Genomic DNA, 18,468 nt, shown 5'->3' with positions numbered 1-18,468 from the left:
CAGGTCTACAATTTTGTTTCTGGTGTCCTTTGACAGCTCTTTGGTCTTGGCCATAGTGGAGTTTGGAGTGTGACTGTTTGAGGTTGTGGACAGGTGTCTTTTATACTGATAACAAGTTCAAACAGGTGCCATTAATACAGGTAACGAGTGGAGGACAGAGGAGCCTCTTAAAGAAGAAGTTACAGGTCTGTGAGAGCCAGAAATCTTGCTTGTTTGTAGGTGACCAAATACTTATTTTCCACTATAATTTGCAAATAATATCATAAAAAATCCTACAATGTGATTTTCTGGAGAAAAAAAATTCTCAATTTGTCTGTTATAGTTGACGTGTACCTATGATGAAAATTACAGGCCTCTCATCTTTTTAAGTGGGAGAACTTGCACAATTGGTGGCTGACTAAATACTTTTTTCCCCCACTGTATTACACATATACATAAATTATTCAGACCCCTTGACTTTTTCCACATTTTGTTACGTTAGTCTTATTCTAAAATGGATTAAATACATTTTGTTCCTCATCAATCTACACACAATACCACATAATGACAAAGCGAAAACATGTTTTTAGAAATGTTTGCTAATGGGCTCATAAAATGTTTTTAATGTATGGCTCATCAGGCTCAGGTAGCATCAGGCTTGCATTTCGATCAAATCTCGCATCAAATCCAGACATAGGCCTATTTATATGCTTTTTAATAACACTTCCGGTTTTGGCAGGAAATGCCAGGATACCCGGGAGAAAAGTGATTTATTCTCGGAATGGACATTTTTTCAAATACTTGGAAAATATTCAACCGTAGTCTGGTCTGATGTGTAAGTTGTTCTTCCAAAGAGAGAGAGAGAGACAATCTGCCATAATGCATCAGAACAACAGATCTATACCTCAGCCACATATCATTATTGAAACTCCATGTAGCCATTCTATGCCCAGCAGCCATGTTCCATCAACCCAGACCTTTACAGAGCCTTTTTCTGTCGGTTGTCTGATAGACCTCCTTGTAATCACCCCGGTGTAACTGAGCCATCAAGCAGCAAATCAACAGCAATTTGCCGCAAGGACTTCTTCAATATCCTGTTTACTCCTTCTCTCCAAAGTGAACCTGCTGCTCTTTCTTCTGCTTCCTCCTCCTCCCACCTCTTCCTCCTCCCAACAACACACACCCATCAGTGTACCTGACCCTGCCCTCCAAATCCTACTGTTCAACATCCCGTTACAGCAGACAGGGAAAAAACAACAGAGTCCAGTGGTAGTTGTCCAGGCCTGAGTAACTCACTGCTGTTTGAGTCAGTGCTATTGATCTGATAGATTAAACCCTTTCACCATCCACTTCTTAGTACTCTGCTCAGGTTTTGCAGACAGAGCTCTGCGTCAGTGGCGAAGTTGTGAAAGGGGATATGCGTAAGTGTATGAGAACCTGAAAGCACTTCACAGTAACAATCAGAGTTGTGCCCTTGAACATGAACACTGACGGGGAGAAGAGAGAGCGGAGACATGCAGGGAGTGCTTTTTAGACCATTCGAGGACCGCGGCTTGATTTGCTTTGTAATTGAAATTACACAGCGGTAACAGAGGACCTCTCACAATCAACAGTTGTGTAACACAGCGAGAGGCATAGTGGGGATGGCCGAGTTAAAACCAGTCCGTTCAATTGAAATCTGAAAATGAACCAAATCTAAGTGTGGCATTAATACAGATGGCTCTGAGGTGATTGCAAACAAGGCACTTGAGTTAATGATAGAGGGCTTTGCTCAGAATAAGAGGATTTATCCATGCCTAAAGAGCAAATATTATTTCTTTGTAATCACTTGTGAACATTATGAGGAGTTGGTAAACATTCTAAGGAGACAGATGGCATGAAAATTGCATGCAATGTGCAGTAATACTATATTTATGAAATTGTTTAGTTTAAGTACTGTGTCTCAGAAGTATTCAGTTTCAACAGCAACACTGAAATAATTCATCAAAGCTACATACAATTGCAACTGTGGCAGATTCATGGCAAAAAAAATGACCAGTTACACAGTGGATAAGCAGAAAAAAATAATGTGGCATTTTTTTTTGTTGCAGGATCATCCATATTTCATGACGTCCTCCCTCTCACAGCCATTTGCCTTTGAATATCAATTCAACACCTTTTGTCTGAAACTGCTGTAGTGTTTCTAGCCCAGAGCAGATACCATTTCTGCTATTTTTACATCTAGATTCTTCAAACCCTTTGTGGTGCCTCATAAAAGGAGATGATCTTATGATGCTCGATACAATTAAAGGGTGCAGATATAATGAAATAAATCCCCATGTCTGTAAACACATAATCCATTCAAAACACTTCCCATCAAATGAACAAGAGATGCTTTAAGAAATACATATTTATTTAAAAAAATCAAGTGCTTAATCACTCCAAAAGGAGGTGAAAATAAGAATACATAAAGTCACAGATTTCTCCCTCCTTTCCATCCATTATTTATATTTTCTTCCCTCTCTCTGTGAGTGAGAGTAACTGTCTCCATTGGAAACTTGTGAGGTAAATGAGGTATTGCTCTAAATGTGAGAGTGGGCATCTCTTCCTGGGTGCCTCTGAATCGATGAAAGGCAGGATCATGTGCTTAATGACCCAGGTGTTAGCCGGAGGGAGAGTGCCGACCGACTCTGCCCAGAGAGGGAGGGGGGATGGAGGGCACACACTGACCACACTGGGCTACCCCGCTGATCACTGCTCACTCACACTCTCAGAAGTCTTAGCTTCTCTGGCTCTCTATGTAATGGAGGTATTCCTGATAAGGGGAGGACACACAGGTGCGCGGAACACACGCGTGATACAGTAAAACGCAACGCTGACATTCTCGGTCAAGGGATGTCATTCGCACACACTGACACACGCGTAAACGTTCTCGCACTCCCACACACTACAGTAACAGGGGAGTGAAAGTCAAAGCATGGGTCATAATTGAGCTCTGTTGAGATCCTCTTCAGTCCAGAGTGGGAGAGCTGCTCTCCTCTCCTATTCTCTCCTCTCCGGAGCTTGCCTCTCCTCCTCTCCTCCCACAATGGTCTGTGGCTGGCTGTCTGTCTGGCTGTTTTGGTCATTATGAGTGATGGAGCTGCTTCAGAAGGCCTTGGCTTCGCCCAGCGGGCTGTGGATCAATCAGCTGATGTCTGAGGGAGATAAGCCCTCCCAGCCTCCCAGCCCCACGCAGCCCTCCCAGTGTTCAGCCTCACAGCCTGTCAATCCCACTCATCTCCCTCCATTGGCTTCTGCTTCCTGTTGGTCTTTTGGTCTGTTTGTCTGTTCCTCTCAGCTGAAGAAGTAAGTGGATTCCTTCACCCGCTGGAGATCAAAGTTGCCTGGGAGACAAACACAACACAATCTCACCTCAGTGAAAAGTGATTGAATTAACGCACCGGAGGATACGTTAATGCATGATGATTGCTTAAGTTTTGATCTGTCAAATATTGTTGTCCAATTCTGAGTGATTGATCAAGTTTAATATCCCTCTCTATCTTCAGATCCACAGTGAATTCAACTCTGTAAAGTTGCCCCTATACATGGCTGTCGACTCCTATAGACACTTCATAGGAGTCAATGTTTCCCCTACCATTATACAGGTGGGCCAGACTGTTGACTGTAACCTGTCATATGTGCGTGTAGGGGCAGGGAGGGGCCTGTCTGTTTATATCAGGGACCAGATTATAATATTGATTCTGTCATTCAGAGGAGGGGAAATGACAGCTAGGCAAGACTGTGCATAGCTATTCTATCTCAATTACTACATGTAACCTATGATGGTGAACCTACTATGTGAGATGAACAAAATGTTCCGATTATGATGTATAACAATGGGTGATTCTGAAATGAACCACGACCTGTTAAATGTAACCTGGCGGAGTGATGCAGTAAATCATCCTGGATTATGTCCAGATAGTATTCATCCACTGTATCCTGTTAGAGGAGACAGCCAGGGGTTACCGTGGTGATGGCCTCTGCGTGGTTCAGACACAAAGCAGACCACCACATCTGCCTGAGCCATGTAAGCAGATTATGCATGCGGGTGGAGGGTGGGGACAATTAATTGTAATCAATTTTATGCAATTCAGCTGCTGGTGCCAACCAGCCACTACAGATGGACAGAGAGGGAGAGGTTTCGTAACCACAAAAGCCTCCGTCAGAACTGATGGATGGACGTGGTGCTGACAGAACAACGGACGGTGTTATCAATCATCCTCTATGCTGTGGGGATTAGAGGTGGAATCTGATGGACAGAACACACAGGTCACATAGGGTGCAGAGAGAGAGAGAGACAGAGATGCAGAGAGAGAGAGACACAGAACGAGAGAGTCAGAGAGAGATGCAGAGAGAAAGCGAGATGGAGAGAGAGCGAGAAACACTGACCTGTTTGGGGCACTTTGGCCAGCAGCAGCAGCATTCTCCGGTACTCCAGAAACTTTTTGTTTTTGACCTCGCTCCTGGAGGAGAAGGGATGACAGGATAAAAGCCTTATTTAACTGTTGTTGTTGTGGTGGTGAGAGGTTGGTCAGGAGTCCCGGTTAGTGAGAAGAGCAGGGCAGTGGTGCAGGATCCTCAGGCTCATCTCCCTAAGCTCCAGCCTTCCTCACCTCTCCTCCTAGGCACTAATAACCTCAGGAGGCCTGGGAACAGGGGGTGAGGGGCTGGCCTGAGGTGCCCAATTAACCCAGAGAAGGAGCAGTGTGGATACAATGTACACTTAAACCAAGCCCAGGGGATTACCGTAAAAATACAACTTTTTACAAGCAACCTCACTAACAGTAAAACAGCCTTTTTACTGTAAGCACAAGTAGTCTGTTGCGATTCTAAACACATTTACCTTTAAAGGTACATTCTTGCATCTGGGAATCTGTTCACTTTTAAAACCATGTTTCTATTTGATGGCATAGTAAAAAGCCCATCTAGCGTTTAGTACAGTGCCTTCGGAAAGTATTCAGACCCCTTGACTTTTTCCACATTTTGTTAGATTACAGCCTTATTCTAAAATTGATTTAATAGTTTTTTCCCCCTCATCAATCTACACACAGTACCCCATAATGGCAAAGCAAAAACAGTTTTTTTTAGAAATATTTGCTAATTTATAAGAATGATGGAGGCCAATGTGTTCTTAGGGACCTTCAATGATGCAGAAATGTTTTGGTACCCTTCCCCAGATCTGTGCCTCGACACAATCGTGTCTCTGAGCTCTACGGACAATTCCTTCGACCTCATGGCTTGGTTTTTGCTCTGACATGCACTGTCAACTGTGGGACCTTATATAGACAGGTGTGTGCCTTTCCAAATCAATTGAATTTACCACAGGTGGACTCCAATAAAGTTGTAGAAGCATCTCAAGGATTATCAATGGAAACAGGATGCACCTAAGCTCAATTTCGAGTCTCATAGCAAAGGGTCAGTTTTGCTTTGTCATTAGGGGGTATTGTGTGTAGATTGATGAGGAAAAAAACAATTTATTCCATTTTAGAATTGTAACGTAACAAAATGTGGAAAAAGTCAAGAGGTCTGAATACTTTCTGAATACACTGTATATCATAAAAATCCAGCTATGGCTTGTCCAGGCTTAAAAAGTCCATACAGTATAACAGGTTGAGAGAGAGATCGCAGCAGTAAACTCCCAAGTAGACGAATGTTTGTACATTCTATGCATACATGGTTGAGAAACAGTGAAAGGTTAATCGGCAGTGCTGTTGTATGTACTTTTTGTTGAGTTATTTATTCTCAGTAAATATGCACAAAGTTCAATAAGAATTCTGTTAATGCACAAAATAGGCGAGGTTTGCATATAAAGCCATATAAAGTCAGGTTCTATGCTCCTTTTCTCCATCTTATAGCAAAATAAAGCAAACTAAACTGCCAGTGCGGTGTATCAGTGGTCCAGTGTGTGTGTGGTGTGTAGAGACTTACTGTAGACCAGAGCAGTATTTCTTCAGTAGGAAGTTGGACAGCTCTTGAAGGATGGGCTGGCTGTGCAGTGCCACAAACTGCTCCCGGCAAACCTGGCAACCCAAGACAGCACAACACACTCAGTCACTCTACTGTACTCCCAACACTCAAGCAATCACTCTATTCAACACTGGCATTTGACTGTACTGGGAGTTCTAGAGAGATCTGGCAATCTGAGAGAGCCCAATCAGTCACTCTGTCCTCATGATACAAGCAGAACCAACAACACTACTCAACTCTCCAGCTTCATTGACACAGGACTCTAAGTCACACTGCTGTAGGGTGAGTTATGATAATGATATGATCTCCATTGGGGTCGCTCAGTTTGTCCTCTCCAGTCCTGTCGGTCTCCATTGTGTGAATGGGGAGATCTAAACTAGGTTGATGAAACCGTCACAATCCCTCCGAGAGGAAGGAGAGGAGATCGGTCACAGACCCTGATACCACACAGACAACAGGGGAGGAGAGAAGGAGAAGAGGAGGTGGAGGTAGAAATGGAGGAGGAAAGGGATAGGAGACTAGCTAGAGTGATTGGGGCCATTCATTTATGCTGCCGGGTCGGTGCCAATTTAATGCATGCCTGAAGAATAGAAATATGGTAATATAAAATCCAGTGTCATATGTTGAGGCGCTGACCAAGTTATTTAGAGTGCGGCCCCTTGCCTTTGTGTTCAATTGGCTATGTAATGAGAGAAGAGCACTTTGAGATTTAAACATGACAAGAAATAACCATACTGTGAAATAACCCCTTCAATGCTAATCATTGGAGATTGGATGAAGAAATAACAGTTGGACGCTCTTTCCTTAACATAATTCACACAGAAATGCCATTATGGTAATTCGGCCATTTTGGATCTTAACAGAACCAGAGCGTCTCAATTTAGTGTTGTTGACACCTCGGAGTCACGCACGAAGGACAGGCCAACACAGCCATCTATACTCCGTAATGGCCCTCTGTAACAGGATGCAACTCTGGGACATATGGCGCTGCCTGCTGCCAATAGCTGTAAAGGCATGTATTAATGGCCAGGCAGCCAGTGGCGTAAAGTAATTGACTCCTGCCACCAGAGTATACTACTACACCTAGCCACAAGGAGATGTGTGCTAAGGTTAAAGGAGGAATTATGAAGGTGATAGAAGAAAATGAAGATGATGTACCTTGTTCATGGTGTCGACTGTGAGGGCGTGGGTCCAGAAGCAGTCGTGGACGGAGACGAATGTCAGGCCGGCGCTGGAGAAGCACACAGAGGAAGAAAGAGAGAGACATGAGATACATGGCTAGATGTGGTGGAAACTGGACCCTGTAACATGAGGTTACTCAGCCTGGGAGACATACTAAGACTTTAATCAATGTGACATACTATGACAACCGTTTATGGGATCAAACAGAGATGGTTATTCAGATAGCTATCCCATGCAGAGTTCAGAGGGGCCATGAGAGCTTTTACCGTAGCAGGCTAGAGCAGGGATGGGCAACTTTGATGGTGGTGGGGGCCACAAAAAATCTGAACTCATCATGAGGGGAAGTGGCTCGATGGTCTGCTTACCCACACATGCAGTCAGAGCCGGCCCCAGCCTTTTGGAGGCCCTAAGTGAAATTTTATTGGGCCCCAATTCTACACATTTTGCCATGGGGCGTAGAGAAAATGTTGCAGTTTTGAAGCAAGTTTGCTGCACTTCTACACATTTTGCCATCGAGCGGAGAGAAAGATGTGCAGTTTTACAGCTCATTTCCTGCAACTCTACTCATTTTGCCATAGGGTGCAGAGAAATGTTTGGAGTTTTGAATATGATATCTAAAATTAATGGGGGATTCGACCCCGATTACTAAAAGTTTAGATAACTAATTGAGTGACTGTCATAACATAACAAGAGAAAAACTGCTGATGCACAAACACATTTCGAAATTGGATAATCTACTTTTCTAACTCTCAACAGTAAGTTGAGACCTCCTTGGAAATTGATGCGGCCCGCCACCAGCTTCCTCATCCCCGCTATAGAGTGGTGTGGGTCAGAGGTTATAGGTCAGGCCTTAGTGTACCTGTAGCAGTAGAGAGCAGTCAGCATCATGTGTGTGGAGTCCAGAGAGTGGATAAAGTTAGGAGGGAAGGCATTCTTCTGTTTCACAGTGTCTGGTCTCCTGTGGACAGAAAACAGGACAGTTGTTCACAACAGGAAAAGACACACACAGTCACACACTCAGTGTGTTTCTCTTGGGTGTTGGCTAGAAAAGAAAAACATATTGCGGTATTAGTAGCTGCTTTGGCCACTGTCATCCAACTGAAAGGTTGGAGAAATGTGTATTGACCTCTGCTGAAAGTGAGCACTTTCCCAATCTATATATGCACACATTATCCTCATTAGCCTGTGTCCTGCCCTCCCAACCCACTGCTCCGGTGCACTTTTAATGAGGATGGAGTACAGGGGGATAATAGCTTGGGAAGCACCCAGCAGCACAGACTAGACATAGGCAAGCCAGCTATTCAGATGTCAACTCCACTCCCTTGTAACGCCGTTTGGCTGGGAACTGGCCAGAGTGATGGTGAAAATAGCCAAGCCTGTATCACTGCTTAGGGGTAACGTCTACCTACTCTGAAAACTATGCGGTTAACTTTGTCTCTATGGGGAATGGGATAGACTGAGTTTAGCTTAAAGCACTTCAGCAACAGTTAGTAACTCCAGGGCCGGTTATTGTATGAGAAAGATAGGCCACTACCACCAGCAAGTCTATTTTATTTTATTTATTTAACTAGGCAAGTCAGTTAAGAACAAATTCTTATTTACAATGACGGCCCACCAAAAGGCAAAAGGCCTCCTGCGGGGACGGGGGCTGGGATTTAAAAAAGTAATATATACACTACCAGTTAAAAGTTTGGACACACATCAAAACTATGAAATAACACATATGGAATCATGTAGTAACCAAGTGTTAAACAAATCTAAATATATTTTATATTTGAGATTCTTCAAATAGCCACCCTTTGCCTTGACACACTCTTGGCATTCTCTCAACCAGCTTCATGAGGTAGTCACCTGGAATGCATTTCAATTAACAGGTGTGCCTTCTTAAAAGTTAATTTGTGGAATTTATTTCCTTCTTAATGCGTTTGCGCCAATCAGTTGTGTTGTGACAAGGTAGGGGGGGTATACAGAAGATAGCCCTATTGGGTAAAAGACCAAGTCCATATTATGGTAAGAATGGCTCAAATAAGCAAAGAGAAACAACAGTCCATCATTACTTTAAGACATGAAGGTCAGTCAATACAGAACATTTCAAGAAATGTGAACGTTTCTTCAAGTGCAGTCGCAAAAACCATCAATCGCTATGATGAAACTGGCTCTCATGAGGACCACCACAGGAATGGAAGACCCAGCGTTACCTCTGCTGCAGAGGATAAGTTCATTAGAGTTAACAACCTCAGAAATTGCAGCCCAAATAAATGCCTCACAGAGTTCAAGTAACAGACACATCTCAACATCAACTGTTCAGGGGGGACTGTGTGAATCAGGCCTTCATGGTCGAATTGCTGCAAAGAAACCACTACTAAAGGACACCAATAAGAAGAAGAGACCTGCTTGGGCCAAGAAACACGAGCAATGGACATTAGACCGGTGGAAATTTGTCGTTTGGTCTGGAGTCCAAATTGGAGATGTTTGGTTCAAACCGCTGTGTCTTTGTGAGACGCGGTGTGGGTGAACGGATTATCTCTGCATGTGCAGTATGAAAATGTATGCGCTCACTAACTGTAAGTCGCTCTGGATAAGAGCGTCTGCTAAATGACTAAAATGTAAATGTAGTTCCCACCATAAAGCATGGAGGAGGTGGTGTTATGGTTTGGGGGTGCTTTGCTGGTGACACTGTGATTTATTTAGAATTCAAGGCACACTTAACCAGCATGGCTACCACAGCATTCTGCAGCGATACGCCATCCCATCTGGTTTGGGCTTAGTGGGACTATCATTTGTTTTTCAACAGGACAATGACCCAACACACCTCCAGGCTGTGTAAGGGCTATTTTACCAAGAAGGAGAGTGATGGAGTGCTGCATCAGATGACCTGGCCTCCACAATCACCCGACCTCAACCCAATTGAGATGGCTTGGGATGAGTCGAACGGCAGAATGAAGGAAAAGCAGCCAACAAGTGCTCAGCATATGTGGGAACTACTTCAAGATTGTTGGAAAAGCATTCCAGGTGAAGCTGGTTGAGAGAATGCCAAGCGGGTGCAAAGCTGTCATCAAAGCAAAGAGTGGGTACTTTGAAGAATCTCAAACATAAAATATATTTTGATTTGTTTAACACTTTTTTGGTTACTACATGATTCCATGTGTTATTTCATAGTTTTGATGTCTTCACTATTATTCTACAATGTAACATTTTTTACAAATAAAGAAAAACCCTTGAATGAGTAGGTGTGTCCAAACTTTTGACTGGTACTGTATAAATATAGGACCAAACACACATCACAAGAGAGACAACACAACACTACATAAAGAGAGACCTAAGACAACACCATAGGATGGCAGCAACACGCGACAACACAGCAAGGTAGCAACCCAACATGAAAACAACATGGCAGCAACAAGATATGGTATAAACATTATTGGGTACAGACAACAGCACAAAGGGCAAGAAGGTAGAGACAACAATACATCACGCAAAGCAGCCACAACTGTCAGTAAGAGTGTCCATGATTGTGTCTTTGATGAATGAAGAGATGGAGATAAAACTGTCCAGTTTGAGTGTTTTTTGCAGCTCGTTCCAGTCGCTAGCTGCAGCGAACTGAAAAGAGGAGCGACCCAGGGATGTGTGCTTTGGGGACCTTTAACAGAATGTGACTGGCAGAACGGGTGTTGTATGTGGAGGAAGAGGGCTGCAGTAGGTATCTCAGATAGGGGGGAGTGAGGCCTAAGAGGGTTTTGTAAATAAGCATCAACCAGTGGGTCTTGCGACAGGTATACAGAGATGACCAGTTTACAGAGGAGTATAGAGTGCAGTGATGTGTCCTATTAGGAGCATTGGTGGAAAATCTGATGGCCGAATGGTAAAGAACATCTAGCCACTCGAGAGCACCCTTACCTGCCAATCTATAAATTACGTCTCCGTAATCTAGCATGGGTAGAATGGTCATCTGAATCAGGGTTAGTTTGGCAGCTGGGGTGAAAGAGGAGCGATTACGATAGAGGAAACCAAGTTTAGATGTAACCTTAGCCTGCAGCTTTGATATGTGCTGAGAGAAGGACAGTGTACTGTCTAGCCAAACTCCCAAGTACTTGAATGAGGTGACTACCTCGAGCTCTAAACCCTCAGAGGTAGTAATCACACCGGTGGGGAGAGGGGCATTCTTCTTACCAAACCACATGACCTTTGTTTTGGAGGTTTTCAGAACAAGGTTAAGGGCAGAGAAAGCTTGTTGGACACTAAGAAAGCTTTGTTGTAGAGCGTTTAACACAAAATCCAGGGAGAGGCCAGCTGAGTATAAGACTATCATCTGCATATAAATGGATGAGAGAGCTTCCTACTGCCTGAGCTATATTGTTGATGTAAATTGGGAAGAGCGTGGGGCCTAGGATCGAGCCTTGGGGTACTCCCTTGGTGACAGGCAGTGGCTGAGATAGCAGATGTTCTGACTTTATACACTGCAATCTTTGAGAGAGGTAGTTAGCAAACCAGGCCAAAGACCCCTCAGAGACACCAATACTCCTTAGCCGGCCGACAAGGATGGAATGGTCTACCGTATCAAAAGATTTGGCCAAGTCAATAAAAATAGCAGCACAACATTGCTTAGAATCAAGGGCAATGGTGACATCATCTAGGACCTTTAAGGTTGCAGTGACACATCCATAACCTGAGCGGAAACCAGATTGCATACCAGAGAGAATATCCTAGCATGTGGCAAGTGCCTGAAATATGGTTAGAGGGCTGTAGCCACAGGAGAGCCACAGCCAACCACTCCACCTCATCACTTACTTACATTCCTTTTAAACTCAAATTACCACAATACTTTGTGTGTGAGAGAGAGAGAGAGAGAGAGAGAGAGAGAGAGAGAGAGAGAGAGAGAGAGAGAGAGAGAGAGAGAGAGAGAGAGAGAGAGAGAGAGAGAGAGAGAGAGAGAGAGAGAGAGAGAGAGAGAGAGAGAGAGAGAGAGAGAGAGTGTGTGTGTGTACAGTACATATTTTCCTACCTTATCAGAGGTAGTAATCACACCGGTGGGGAGAGCTGCAAAAAACACTTAAACTGGACAGTTTTATCTCCATCTCTTCATTCAAAGACTCAATCATGGACACTCTTACTGACAGTTGTGGCTGCTTCGCGTGATGTATTGTTGTCTCTACCTTCTTGCCCTTTGTGCTGTTGTCTGTGCCCAATAATGTTGTACCATGTCTTGTGCTGCTACCATGTTGTGCTGCTGCCATGTTGTGTTGCTACCATGTTGATTCATGTTGTGTTGCTACCTTGCTGTGTTGTTGCGTGTTGCTGCCATGCTATGTTGTTGTCTTAGGTCTCTCTTTATGTAGTGTTGTCTCTCTTGTTGTGATGTGTGTTTGGTCCTATATTTATATATATGTATTTTTTAATCCCAGAATGTCCTGACAAATCACCAGAACGTCCTGACAAAGTAAGAAAACAATAAACATTTTGTAAAGTCAGGACTTTATTCATGTCCTGAATTTGTTTAATATGTTATTTTAGGCTTAAGGGTCAGGTTTAGGGTTTGGGGTTAAGGTTAGGGATAAGGTTAGGGTTAAGGTTTAGGAGTTAGGGAAAATAGGATTTTGAATAGGAATACATTTTTGCTCCCCAAAAAGTCCAGAAGATTCACAAAAACAAAGCTGTGTGTGTGTAAAGGAGTGAAAGCTGGGGAAATCAGCAGAGAGGAGGGAATGCTGAGCTCTGCTGTAACTGGCAGACTGGCAGCCTGTGAAAGTTGAGGGGGCTAACTCTATAAGCAGCAGCATCCCTCTGCGCAAGCACGCACACACACACACTTTAGTTTGAGATAAAGAGGAAGCTTTTTGGTGTGTGCGGCCGTGCTCGTGTGTGACAGTGAATGTCAGGTCAGACAGAAGGCTGTCAATCTGTCTCCTCTCTCTCAGTCAGTGTGGTATTTATGGTCTCTCTCTATGTCAGCAGCAGACCTCACAGCAATGGGGAGACTGTCACAAGGCATAGGCCTCACCCCACTGAGGGATCAGACAGTAGGCTACAGACAGCAGCAATTAAAGGGGAGATCTGCCCTAGTCATGAGCTCGATGAAATAGTCACGAAACGTGTGTGGGTGTCAGTCAGCATGGACATTGTGAAGAACAGAGTATGAAATTAACTTTTTATTTTACAGTTAGAGATTACCCATATGCATTGTTCCAATCTTAGTGATACAGCTGTAGTTATAGTGTAGGCACTCACTCAAAGATTTACACTAACTACACCAACTAGGCCTAGTTTCCAATGTTGCACAGGAATATGTATAGGCTACTTTTTAAAGTTTGAAACCCAATAAATAACAACCACGGTGTATCAACCTCCATCTCTACCTCTGATACTAATCACACATTCAATGGCCCTTTTACAGAATCATGCAGCGGTGACATTTCAGCCCAAATGCCACTCTACCCAGGGCTATCAGTGGCCTGTCTGTCTGCCTGTCTGTCCATCTGGTCCATTGTTTTGAACATATCTTTCTTTTCAAAAAGTTCAAAATGTTCAAATATACATTATAAAACATGTCAAGGATCGTTCCCATCATGCTCTATGTTTTTGGAAGAGACAGAGAGAAAGAGAGCCATAAAGAGCCATAAAAAAAGTAATTTCTTACAAAATATCCCTAAAAGGACAAAAATACTGTAAGTAATAATACTAATAATTACAGGAGTTTACCTCAATGTCATTTAAAGAATTAACACACACACCACAGGTCCCTCTTTTTGTCAAACAGTTATTTGGCAAGATACAATATGATGGGAGTCCAAAAAAGTATCCATCTTTAGTTGCAACCTGGCTGTCATAATTTCCATTACATACACATTTTTCAGTCTCTGAGTCCTTTGACTTACAGTTGGCGGCTGTGGTTTGAGCCAATTGGCCGCAGCCATTTGGCCGCATCACTAACAGTACCCTTAACATGTACATTTGGTTTTTATCATCCAGGTTACACGGTATTACTCCCAATAAAATGAACAGTGGTTCCAGTGGTAACTCAATGTCTAGGACTGTCTTCACTTCTTTTGAATGTTTTTCCAGAACCCCTGTAACTTTGGACAGTCCCAGAAGGTGTGTGTGTGGTCTCCTATTGGTCCACAGCCCCTCCAGCATACCATTTCGATATCAAGAAAGTATCTCATCTTCACTTTCCAGTCAAACTCCCTCCACACTGGGCTACTAGTGCATTTGTGACTACTTTCACAAATTCATCTTCCACCACCACATTCATTTCTAGTTTTCCTTGAAGATCCTGCGTGTGTTCAGATGTGGTCATCTGTAACCTTTTATATAACTGAGACGCCTATTTTGGGCTGTTATTTGACCTTCCAATAGGTTTATGAAATATTGCTCTACACTGAATGGTGATATTTTTATGTCATTAGGTCGTTTCTTATCTAGAAGTCCTAAACATATCATTTGCAGGTAGACCAAATTTGGTTTGGAGCTGAGTAAAAGATTTGAGAACATTCACTTCAAAAAGCTGGTTAATTGACCCTTCGCTAAGCCCCACCCCCTTGGTTACTGTTGCAACCTCTGACAGCATTTTCCCAGGAAGCCCAATTCCCCATTCAATCACTGGCGAAATCCCCTCACAATGATCTCAAACTGTGTTTCTACTACACAATGAAATTAAACACAGACTACCCCTTGCTAGTCAATAAACTTTTGGGTATGTTGTGGTGGACTGTCATTACAACTGCTTCACGGGAATCTGGTAAAATTATGTTTGTAGTGTAGCTAGCCACTGAATGGCTCTGAATTCACTGTCAGCATGCAGTGAAAGCTATAAACACTTTTGGAGCAAACTAGCTAGCGCCCTCAAATCGTATCCTGATGTTGACAGAAGATGGGAGTTGTATTCATAACATTGCTAACTTAGCTAGCTAAAATACATTTTGAGAAAATAAATTATATTAAGTGGCTAGCTAGCTAGTTAGCATTAGCAACGTTTGGTGGTCAATGAGACAGAGCTAGCTAACCAGCTGAGTTAGAAAACAATGTAACAAAAGTTACATTTTGGATACGAAAAATACTTCAACAGGCTATGCATTTCAGGAATCACAAGGGCAAGTACTCCTGGTGCACTGTTCAATTATTTATCCATTTAAACATTTATATTTTGAAGAAAACTCAGTTGTTGCCATAGCCCTCATTGGCTTTCATGCGATATACAGTGAGGGAAAAAGGTATTTGATCCCCCGCTGATTTTGTACATTTGCCCACTGACAAAGACATGATCAGTCTATAATTTTAATGGTAGGTTTATTTGAACAGTGAGAGACAAAATAACAAAATAAATCCAGAAAAACGCATGTCAAAAATGTTATAAATTGATTTGCATTTTAATGAGGGAAATAAGTATTTGACCTCTCTGCAAAACATGACTTAGTACTTGGTGGCAAAACCCTTGTTGGCAATCACAGAGGTCAGACGTTTCTTGTAGTTGGCCACCAGGTTTGCACACCGCTCAGGAGGGATTTTGTCCCACTCCTCTTTGCAGATCTTCTCCAAGTCATTAAGGTTTCGAGGCTGACGTTTGGCAACTCGAACCTTCAGCTCCCTCCACAGATTTTCTATGGGATTAAGGTCTGGAGACTGGCTAGGCCACTCCAGGACCTTAATGTGCTTCTTCTTGAGCCACTCCTTTGTTGCCTTGGCCGTGTGTTTTGGGTCATTGTCATGCTGGAATACCCATCCACGACTAATTTTCAATGCCCTGGCTGAGGGAAAGAGGTTCTCACCCAAGATTTGACAGTACATGGCCCCGTCCATCGTCCCTTTGACGCGGTGAAGTTGTCCTGTCCCCTTAGCAGAAAAACACCCCCAAAGCATAATGTTTCCACCTCCATGTTTGATGGTGGGGATGGTGTTCTTGGGGTCATAGGCAGCATTCCTCCTCCTCCAAACACGGCGAGTTGAGTTGATGCCAAAGAGCTCGATTTTGGTCTCATCTGACCACAACACTTTCACCCAGTTCTCCTCTGAATCATTCAGATGTTCATTGGCAAACTTCAGACGGGCATGTACAGTGGGGGAAAAAAGTATTTAGTCAGCCACCAATTGTGCAAGTTCTCCCACTTAAAAAGATGAGAGAGGCCTGTAATTTTCATCATAGGTACAAGTCAACTATGACAGACAAAATGAGAAAAAAAAATCCAGAAAATCAGATTGTAGGATTTTTTATGAATTTATTTGCAAATTATGGTGGAAAATAAGTATTTGGTCAATAACAAAAGTTTCTCAATACTTTGTTATATACCCTTTGTTGGCAATGACACAGGTCAAACGTTTTCTGTAAGTCTTCACAAGGTTTTCACACACTGTTGCTGATATTTTGGCCCATTCCTCCATGCAGATCTCCTCTAGAGCAGTGATGTTTTGGGGCTGTCGCTGGGCAACACGGACTTTCAACTCCCTCCAAAGATTTTCTATGGGGTTGAGATCTGGAGACTGGCTAGGCCACTCCAGGACCTTGAAATGCTTCTTACGAAGCCACTCCTTTGTTGCCCGGGCGGTGTGTTTGGGATCATTGTCATGCTGAAAGACCCAGCCACGTTTCATCTTCAATGCCTTTGCTGATGGAAGGAGGTTTTCACTCAAAATCTCACGATACATGGCCCCATTCATTCTTTCCTTTACACGGATCAGTCGTCCTGGTCCCTTTGCAGAAAAACAGCCCCAAAGCATGATGTTTCCACCCCCATGCTTCACAGTAGGTATGGTGTTCTTTGGATGCAACTCAGCATTCTTTGTCCTCCAAACACGACGAGTTGAGTTTTTACCAAAAAGTTCTATTTTGGTTTCATCTGACCATATGACATTCTCCCAATCCTCTTCTGGATCATCCAAATGCACTCTAGCAAACTTCAGACGGGCCTGGACATGTACTGGCTTAAGCAGGGGGACACGTCTGGCACTGCAGGATTTGAGTCCCTGGCGGCGTAGTGTGTTACTGATGGTAGGCTTTGTTACTTTGGTCCCAGCTCTCTGCAGATCATTCACTAGGTCCCCCCGTGTGGTTCTGGGATTTTTGCTCACCGTTCTTGTGATCATTTTGACCCCACGGGGTGAGATCTTGCGTGGAGCCCCAGATCGAGGGAGATTATCAGTGGTCTTGTATGTCTTCCATTTCCTAATAATTGCTCCCACAGTTGATTTCTTCAAACCAAGCTGCTTACCTATTGCAGATTCAGTCTTCCCAGCCTGGTGCAGGTCTACAATTTTGTTTCTGGTGTCCTTTGACAGCTCTTTGGTCTTGGCCATAGTGGAGTTTGGAGTGTGACTGTTTGAGGTTGTGGACAGGTGTCTTTTATACTGATAAGAAGTTCAAACAGGTGCCATTAATACAGGTAACGAGTGGAGGACAGAGGAGCCTCTTAAAGAAGAAGTTACAGGTCTGTGAGAGCCAGAAATCTTGCTTGTTTGTAGGTGACCAAATACTTATTTTCCACCATAATTTGCAAAAAAATTCATAAAAAATCCTACAATGTGATTTTCTGGAGAAAAAAAATCTCATTTTGTCTGTCATAGTTGACGTTTACCTATGATGAAAATTACAGGCCTCTCTCATCTTTTTAAGTGGGAGAACTTGCACAATTGGTGGCTGACTAAATACTTTTTTTCCCCCACTGTAAATGTGCGCTTGTCCAAGGTGTTGGACTTGATGACCGTTGCTATCCAGTTGCTGCTGTTGGTTCCCCAAAAACCCTTCTTTTTTTCCCCATCATGAAAAGATGCGCTAAATACTTGATCTACACATTCTCTTTTTCATTATTTATGTAAATTCTCTGTGAAATATGTCTCTTGGACATGTTCTACTAAACATTTATATTATAATGAATACAATTAAACTAGTCGTTTAATCTGTTGTTTTGCATTGATACATAACTCCCTCTTCGACTTGTACTCTCCTACCTCTCATCATATAAATCAATTTTTAAAAAGTAATGTCTGTAAAGTGCAGAAACTCACTCCTAAATTCAATATGATGGTCAAGGATAAATGAACAAGGAACACTAGAAACATAACCAAAAAAACAAAATCCCCCCCCAAAAAAAACCTGCTTGTCTTAAATAAAAAGTAATGTTGCTGATCATCTCAAATTAAACACACTAGCCCCCGTTGACATATGGCCAGAGAGCTGTGCCTTTCCTGTCTCTCTGGAGTAAACACACTCAGTGTTGATGCAATGACCCAAAAGAGTAAAATCCCCATCCTAGGAAGTTGCTGCTCGAACCCGGTGTGTAATGCAGTAAGAAATCCCAGCACATGACCCGTTTAACTTAAATCAAAGTTTAC

The 18,468-nt window shown here is 43.0% G+C and overlaps 1 protein-coding gene across 1 annotated transcript in view; it reads right to left on the bottom strand.

Annotated features, from left to right (window-relative positions):
- Positions 1-2,353: 2,353 nt before the first annotated feature.
- LOC121533550 (DNA-directed RNA polymerase, mitochondrial) overlaps positions 2,354-18,468 on the bottom strand; it is a 106,799-nt gene continuing 90,684 nt past the window's right edge. The window contains exons 17-21 of the mRNA XM_041839596.2: positions 8,009-8,107; positions 7,126-7,198; positions 5,929-6,020; positions 4,390-4,463; positions 2,354-3,344 (exon numbers count right to left, since the gene is read on the bottom strand). Coding sequence (XP_041695530.1) covers positions 3,295-3,344; positions 4,390-4,463; positions 5,929-6,020; positions 7,126-7,198; positions 8,009-8,107 — 388 coding nt within the window. The 3' untranslated portion in view covers positions 2,354-3,294. The remainder of the gene's footprint in view (positions 3,345-4,389; positions 4,464-5,928; positions 6,021-7,125; positions 7,199-8,008; positions 8,108-18,468) is intronic.

The sequence above is a fragment of the Coregonus clupeaformis genome, chromosome 20, assembly GCF_020615455.1.
Source record: "Coregonus clupeaformis isolate EN_2021a chromosome 20, ASM2061545v1, whole genome shotgun sequence".
Lineage (NCBI taxonomy): Eukaryota > Metazoa > Chordata > Actinopteri > Salmoniformes > Salmonidae > Coregonus > Coregonus clupeaformis.
Note: the sequence above shows the minus strand (reverse complement) of the source record. Positions and strands in the feature narration are given on the sequence as shown.